Source organism: Artemia franciscana, chromosome 8, assembly GCF_032884065.1.
Source record: "Artemia franciscana chromosome 8, ASM3288406v1, whole genome shotgun sequence".
Lineage (NCBI taxonomy): Eukaryota > Metazoa > Arthropoda > Branchiopoda > Anostraca > Artemiidae > Artemia > Artemia franciscana.
In genome coordinates, this window is record NC_088870.1 from 11,133,985 (window position 1) to 11,142,851 (window position 8,867).

Genomic DNA, 8,867 nt, shown 5'->3' on the forward strand with positions numbered 1-8,867 from the left:
TTTCTGTAACAATTCAAACATTATCAATCTGTTCATTCGCAAAGACAACTACACCTTCATTGGAGAGCTGCACCTTCTTAAGTGGTTTGGTGCCATGTGTTTTGCTTAATTATGCCAATTTTTCGCCAACGTGTTTTTTTTTTTTTTAGTATAGCGCTCGCTACCATCAAAGCAGTATATCTAAATAGTAAAAGGATTTTTGATTAAAAATTGAATTCTCAACTGTCCCTAATTTTTTAAGATATATGGTTGTATTACTTTCCACTTAACCCTGTCAAACTATCAGACTTTACATTCATCGTTCTTGGTACTTAAAAAAATTAAGTCTTGGTGAGCAGATCTTGAAAAAGCTTTGATTTATTTAGAATTTGAGATTTTAATTTTCAATTTTGAATTTGAGATCTTAAAATTTGCGACTTCATGTCTTCATACCCTACCGTAACCAGTGGCTGTTCTGGCCTGTCCTGTGCCTGGGATAAAATCTTGATTAGCCCCACCTCTTCTCTGTCTCTCAAAAGTGGTCAGGCAAAATTTTGATAAAATTTTCATTTATTGACAAATTTTTGCCAACTGCTTCCTCCGGTTTATTTAAAAAAAAAATCAAAAGTTTCAAAATGATTATAACCATCAGATTATTTGTTTGAAATTTTACGCCCGTAAAATTATTCGCCTGGGGCAAGTGCCCCCTGTGTCCCTCCCCTAAATCCGCTTTGGACCATGACAAATCCAAGATTTTGATTCAAACTCGTCATTCATTGAATTCAACCACTTTCAGGTACGTCAAATTGGTCCGGAGATTATTTCATTAATACAGCAGGAATCGGGATAGTCGTTGAGGATGATGTGCCCCATGAAAATGAATTACGAATTCAGCTTCGTGATCTGTTTGACAGAGACTGGAATTCGTCATATTCATTCTCACTATAGTGTTATGTAAGTTTTGACTTTTAACTTCTTGATCCGGTTCAGTTACCTAGTGATCATGTACTTACCTTCAACAATGTGATTGCATATGTTTCAACCTCTGACGATCTCTTGAAGGAAAACAACGTATTGTTTGGAAAAGTGCAACTTAAGCTGTTTAGTTTTCTTCACGACAGTATAAAAAATATAAATATTAAATTATGTTTCGTTTTTTTACTATGGGAATATATGATAACTTGTGTTTAGAAAATAAGATTCATCCTTCAGTTTGGCTATGATGAACATGTGGCAAAAACCTTAAATTGGAGTGATCTAATCTAACATCACTTGTTTGTGAAATCTTTGATTTCTAGTCCAGCTTAATTGCTTACCTAAGGGCTAGCTGCACCTCTCCTCCATTCCTTAATTGGAGTACCTGGAAATTCTGCAACAGTTTTGGCACACCCGTTGCCAACGGTTTTGGTAATTACGTGTTATAGCGACCTCACTTTGTTCTTGATCTTTCATGAAGCTGGTTTTCTGTGTCCAATCGGAGATAATCAGCTTAGCCTGAGCGAAATGAAATACAATGCAAGTATATTCAACTTAAATATTAATATATAGAGGTGGTCCGGTTAGGTACTTAATATCATGCATTCTGTGCGGCCTGCATTTCAGAATTCTCTGTTGTATTTTCCATAATTTTTTTATTAAAGTATTATATTTTCATCACATTTCGCAATATTTCATGAGGAGTAACCTAACTTCACTTCCTAGGTGTGGTCACTATAAGACGTAAGTACCGAGTTTTCCTCAAAGGAGGTGGGTTGTAAAGCCCTCTTGGGTTATCTAGTATTCAGCTGAATAGAAAATCATAATGTCTGTCAAATGCAGGGAGGGGCTCAACGTGTGTTTTTAAGAAACTCACATACTTTTCAACATAAAATTCTTGAAGACATGAGAGAGGAGGGGAAGAGGGTCAAGGCTTGAACGCAAGCATTATGAAATAGGTTTGCATTTACGTTTGTTTTTGTGTACCTGCTTACATCAGTAATTCAATCAAAATGTGACAAGATACATACCCTCAATACCAGCATTCTCCAACAAAAAGGCTAAAAGACAGGAGAGGGGGTTCGTTCCATACAACCATTTATCTCAGATGCTTTAAATAGGAAGTCAATTTTTATTAGAAGAGACAGATCGAGTTGTTTTCCTGACAATCCCAAGTGGCGACAATGATCGAATCTTGCTTAGGAATCCCACAGCTTTCGTTTGAACAGGGAAAGGGGTGCATAAGATACACTTTCCAACAAAGATCATGTGTCGAATGCAAGGCACATCCCCACATGGCGTTTAAACAATAATCTCTGATGTCCCAAGTTTTAGCGCTGTAAAAAAGGCTTTAATTAATTGAAAAGGAACGTAATCTAAAGTATGGGGTAATCATCTCAAGAAATACCGTCTTATCGGTCCCCAGTGAGGGTGATCAAGCCTCCACGAGGACAAGACTTTGGATAGTGTGGTAGGCAGAGTTCGTATCTACTTAAGATGCTGCAAAAACTACTTTAATTAACAAATAAACAATATACAATACTAATGCACACTCGCGAAGAGTCTTGCTCTTCCTAGTTGGTACGTCCTCTTGAAGTTGTGGAGAATCTGAGCTATATTCAACTTGCATAGGATGGCACAGTTGACTTAGAGGTAGCTGCTGCACTCTCCAAGCTCGCCGTCTATAGTTGGCTTGTAGAGGTTAATAGAACTCTCCAACGGCAGTTATTTTGGAGATTATTGGCAAACTCTCCCAGATCACCCTCTATGATAGTATAGTTGAGATTACTCAAACACTCCAACGGTGCTTCATTAATCACACAAGGCACAATCGGTCCCAAAGCTGAAATCGTCACAAAATACAACGTTAACGTGATAAAACACTAGACACTGAAAATACGCTTTTATCTAACTTGTCTAGGTCTAGCAACAACCTTTATATTTGCAACTATCTTTACCTTACCTTAGACCTTAGATCCTCCTTTGCCTCCAAAGGCGCCCAGGGCGTCAAAGAAGAGTCTCCAGTTGTCTCTGAAACTTGCGGATGTCTTCCCACTCTGACTGTATTGAGGTGTGAATCGTTCGTCATCCTCTGGATCCAATGAATGCCGAGAAGTCTACGTAGGCACATGTTTTCAAACGACTGAATTCTCCTCTCTTGTTCTTGATTTAAATGCCATGTTTCAGATGCATAGAGGAGGACGGGCAGGACGTTGCTGTTGAACAGGCGGAGCTTAAGCCGGAGAGAGAAGGTACTCGATCTCCAAACTTTTTTTAGTCTGTTGAAGGTGCTGCTAGCCTGTCTAATTCGGGCGATGACTTTTTTGGCTGTGGATCCCGCGTTCCTCGATGGGGGGCTGCCAAGATATTCGAAATGGACCACTTGTTCCACGTCGTTATCACCACATTTAATGTTCACAGGTGAACCGCTAGTTGCCATGCCTTTGGTTTTACTGGCGTTGATATTGTGTCCAAAACCTTCTGCTTTTTGTTGGACGCTCGAGAGCAGCGCTTGAAGCCGTGATTTGCAGGTTTCGAGGATGGCAATATCCACAGCTAAATCTAAGCCGCTCAGCAGGCGATCATTTAGGCGTAGCCCGGTTAAGTCGACGCTCCTCAGTACAAAATCGATGACGATTGCGAAAATTAGCGGGGATAGCACGCACCCTTGTTTCATCCCGGAGAGGATGGAAAATTTGCGTGAATTTCCCTCTGCTGTCTTCACACAACAGGTTGTATCTTCATACATCGCCATGATGAGATTTACTATGATATCAGGGATACCATATTGGCGAAGGAGCTTCCAGAGGTACTGGCGGTCTATTGAGTTGAACGTCTTTTCGAAGTCTATGAAGATCATGTAGAGCTTTTGCGCCATTCGCAACTCTCCTCCGTGAGCATTCGCAGGGTGAATATCAGTCCGTGCAAGAGCGTTTTGGGCGGAAGCCATGCTGTTCATCACGCAGGTATTCATATAGGTGACGTTGTATTCAGGACAGGATAATATAGGGCAACAAGTTGCCAGGAATCGAGAGCAGGCTGATGCCTCGCCAGTTGTTACAGAGCGTGGCATCGCCCTTCTTGATGAGCTTCACGAGCGTACTGTGGTGCCATCCTGAAGGTACTTTTGTTGTTGTCCAGATGGTTCCGAAGAAGTCTTTCCAATAGGTGACACAGGTGTCCATGGAGCATTTCAGCAATTCTGTCGTGATGTGGTCGTCTCCTAGTGATCTGCCGTTTTCAGCTTTTTGACTGCCTTCAGAATTTCGTCTTCAGTTGGGGCTCGGTGTTGATGTCTAGCGAGGTCTGAGGATCTTTGGGGATGGAGATTGGCTCCTCCGGGGGTCGTCTGTTCAGGATTTTGTCAAAGTGATTGGCCCACGCCTCCTTCTTCTCTTCGGGACCAGTAACCAGTATGCCGTTTTCGTCCTTCACTGGACCATCGCTGGCTCTCTTCTTCCCGATGATCTTGTTCGTTTTTGAGCTTCTTCTTCAGCTTTTGTGGCCTTTGTTTCGTAGAAATGGCGTTTGTCTCGGCGTGCGCTCTTTTTGACAGCTTTGTCAATCCATCTGTAATTCTCTGTCTTGTAGATCTGATTCGCGTCGTGGCAGGCAAGGATCTGAAGTTTTGCGACTTTTCTCTCCTCTATGAGCTGCCAAGTGCGGTCCGATAGCCACTGGTCCTTCGGTTTCTTGCGGTTTCCAAGGGTCTTGCTTGCTGACTCGATGTAGAGGTTCTTTATCCTGGTTGTCTTGGTCCCTGATGTAGAGTGCTTCGAACTTGTTGCTAAGTTCGGTGACGAACTCGTGCCTAGTCGTTCGGTCTAGGAGCTTGTCAGAGTTAAATTGGGGTTCTGAATTGGGTGCCTTTTTCTCATTCCTCTTCTACTTCAGGGAGAATTTGGTTATTAGCAAGTGTGGTCTGATCCAACGTCCGTGCCTCTATTTGATCTCACATCTTGTATACTGGAGCGGAACTTCCGGCTGACTAGACAGTGGTCGATCTGATTTCTAACTGCACCGCCATGGGAGGTCCATGAATACTTGTGGACGACCTCTATGAGGAAAGAGGCTGCCTCCTATCACCAGATCATTGGCCATTGCACAAGTCGACCAGCATCGTTCCATTCTTATTATGCACGCCCATGCCGTGCCTACCGAGTGTCTGTGGGCAGTATGACTCGTCGTTGCCAATGATGGCGTTGAAGTCGCCGAGAACGCACTTGATGTCATGTTTCGGAATGTTGTTGACCACTGCCTTTAGAGTGTGGTAGAATTCTTCTTTGGTCTCGACTTCTGTGACGTTAGTGGGGGCGTAGCAGACTACTACAGAAAGTTTTGCTTGTCGTCAAGTGAAAATTACTTTGAGTTGAACAAACTAGTTTTCTTGTTTTATTCCGGACTGTTCTTCAAATCATGCCAGGAAATTCCCCCGGGTAAAATTTTCTCTGGAAAATCTCTGTCTCTCCCGGAAACTCGCCCCCCTCCCTGTAAAATTATGTGTATATAAAATCCCCCCGCTTAGAAAAATCCCTTCCCAGAAGAATGCCTGTATATTTTCCAATAACCCAAAATGTAACAATGGGCAAATTTCATAACTTCCTCCCCTGTCCCCAGGGTCTGTGGAGGGGGCTGTTTCCATCCCCAGAGGCATATTTTTGAGCCTTTTAACTATTTTAGATATCTCAATATTTGGATCTGGTGTCTTTGGGGGAAAAGGGGGTGTGGGAGGGGATAGTTGACCTCTAATTTTTTTGATCACTTAAATAAGGCACTAGAACTTTCCATTTCCGTTTGAATGAGCTCTTTCTCAATTTTCTAGGACTATTGGTTTGATATTATTACCCCTGGGGGAAACACTAAAAATCAAAACCAAACGAATAAACACGCCCCCGTTATCTTTCTTCTGGCGAAAAATACAAAATTCCGCATTTTTGTAGATAGGAATTTGATTTTCATTGAGATACCCTGTCTACCCTAACGTTAAGCTCAATCAATTTTAAATATTTGAAATCACCAGAAAAAGGCCAAATCTTTTGATGCATTGAGTGCTATCCAAATTCTGTTTTAGAGTTTCTGTTATTTTGGGCCGAGTCACTCCTCACTGACAATTCGTTATCACAAACTGCAGTTCTTTAATCAACTTCCGTGAAATAAGGGTAATAGACGAATAAATAAAAGAGTAGTGTGCACAGGACGGCTTTTAATTTTCTTTTTTGCCACCCAGTATAATAAGGCTCATACTCAAGGACGCTATACTAAGTTAATAATTTATATATTGGAGACGGAATGGGGCTGTCAGTCTTATTAGATTAGCATAGTCTGGGAAGGACTGTGAATAGATTAGGATAAAAATAAACTAAACGAGGCATACATCTTAGGGCTGTAAAAAGTTGGTAAAATATATCGAGGAAAGTAATACTGGGTGGAGTTTCAGAAATTTTCTAATTGACAAATGAGCCAGGCTAGGTTCAAATCGATTCCATTAAAAACACCTGAGAAAATATAACAAACAAACACTTTTTTATTTTTTATGTCACATTATCATTGATCGGATTTGGCTTACGATAGCCAAATATTTTTTAGTATGTACATACATAATATTCATACTTAAAACCTGCAATTTTCTAAGATTTTTCTTTCGTTTACTTCAAATTTATAAAGCCCTTAGGGCAGTACCACATTTTGATCAGGTGTTGCGATGTTAAGCCGTGAAAATAAATAAGTAAAAGTAATCGTTTAAACTTAACAACGCTTAATATGCCTAAACTTATTTATTGCGATAACCAAGAATTTTGGGGCATTTACTTATTTTTAGGGTATATTCATATGTGAAAAATGCGATTTTCCAAGATTATTCTTTGGGTTGTTTCAAAATCACAACGTTTTTAGGGTAGTACCGAATTTGGGTGAGTGTTGTAGCAAAGAACTGTGGAAACGAATAAGCGTAAGCCCTTAAAGCAGCATCACATTTTGGTCAGTGTTGCAACGTTTAACGCTAGAAATAAATAAATAAAACTAATTGCTTGGCAAGGCTTAATGTGTGTAAAATTATCTATTTTTCGATAACCAAGTATTTAGGGCATTTACTTATTTATAGTATATTCATACTAGAAAACAGTGATTCTTCCTTGGGTTGTTTCAAAATCACAACGTTCTTAGGGTAGTACCGGATTTCGGTCAGTTTTGTAACAAAGAGCCGTGGAAACAAAAGAGCCTAACTGATTTCTTAAACCTGACAACGCTGTATTTCTGTAAGAATTCAAATATTATCAATCTGTTCATTCGCAATGACAACTACACCTTCATTGGAGAGCTGCACCTTCTTAAGTGGTTTGGTGCCATGTGTTTTGCTTAATTTTGTCTGTTTTTCGCCAACGTTTTTTTAAGTATAGAGCCCAATACCATCAAAGCAGTATATCTCGATAGAAAAAGGATTTTTGATTAAAAATTGAATTCCCAACTTTTCCTAATTTTTTTAGATATATGGTTGTGTTACTTTCCACTTAACCCTGTCAAACTATCAGATTTTACATTCACTGTTCTTGGTACTTAAAAAAGTTAAGTCTTGGTTAGCGGATCTTGAAAAAGATTTGATTTATTTAGAATTTGAGATTTCAATTTTCAATTTTGAATTTGAGATCTTAGTTTGCGACTTCATGTCTTCATATCCTACCGTAACCAGTGGCTGTTCTGGCCTCTCCTGCGCCTGGGATAAAAAGTTGATTAGCGCCCCCCCCCCCTTCTCTGTCTCTCAAAAATTGTCAGGCAAAATTTTAATAAAATTTTCATTTATTGAAAAATTTTTGCCAACGGCTTCCTCTGGTTTATTTTGAAAAAATTCAAAAGTTTCAAAATGATTATAACCATTAGATTATTTATTTGAAATTTTACGCCCATAAAATTATTCGCCTGGGGCAAATGCCCCCTATGTCCCTCCCCTAAATCCGCCTCGGACCATGACAAATCTAAGATTTTGATTCAAACTCGTCATTCATTGAATTCAACTACTTTCAGGTACGTCAAATTGGTCGGGAGATTATTTCATTAATACAGCAGGAATCGGAATAGTCGTTGAGGATGATGTGCCCCATGAAAATGAATAAAGAATTCAGCTTCGTGATCTTTTTGACAGAGACTGGAATTCGTCATATTCATTCTCACAATAGTGTTATAAAAGTTTTGACTTATAACTTCTTGATCCGGTTCAGTTACCTAGCGATCATTTGCTTACCTTTAACGATGTCAATGCGTATGTTTCAACTTCTGACGAACTCTTAAAGGAAAACAACATATTGTTTGAACAAGTGCAACTTCAGCTGTTTAGTTTTCGTCACGAAAGTATAAAAATATAAATATTAATTATGTTTAGTTTTTTTTTTTACTATGGGAATATGTGATAACTTGTGTTTAGAGAATAAGATTCATCCTTCAGTTTTGGCTATGATGAACACGCGGCAAAAATCCCAAATTAGAGTGATCTAAATTAACATCATTTGTTTGTGAAATCTTTGATTTCTAGTCCAGCTTAATTGCTTACCTAGGGGCTAGCTGGCCCTCTTCCCCACTCCCTAGTTGGAGTACCCGGAAATTGTGCAACGGGTGTTGTTGGCACACGCGTTGCCAACGGTTTCGGTACTTACGTGTTATAGCGACCTCACTTTGTTCTTGATCTTTCATGAAGCTGGCTTTCTGTGTCCAATCGGAGATAATCAGCTTAGCCTGAGCGAGATAAAATACAATGCAGGTATATTTAAATTAAATACTTAATATACAGAGGTGGTCAGGTTAGGTACTTAATATCATGCATTCTGTGCGGCCTGCATTTCAGAATTCTCTGTTGTATTTTCCATAATTTTGTTATTAAAGTACTATATTTTCATCATATTTTTGTATATTTCATGAGGAGTAAC

At 39.6% G+C, this 8,867-nt stretch overlaps 1 protein-coding gene across 2 annotated transcripts in view; it reads left to right on the forward strand.

Annotated features, from left to right (window-relative positions):
- LOC136029978 (5'-3' exonuclease PLD3-like) overlaps window positions 1-8,321 on the forward strand; it is a 138,153-nt gene extending 129,832 nt beyond the window's left edge. The window contains exons 10-11 of one of the 2 annotated variants that reach the window (XM_065708546.1): window positions 776-933; window positions 7,972-8,321. In XM_065708546.1, the coding sequence (XP_065564618.1) occupies window positions 776-927 (152 nt within the window). In that variant the 3' untranslated portion in view covers window positions 928-933; window positions 7,972-8,321. The remainder of the gene's footprint in view (window positions 1-775; window positions 934-7,971) is intronic. The other variant, XM_065708547.1, reaches the window with a different exon arrangement.
- Window positions 8,322-8,867: the final 546 nt, after the last annotated feature.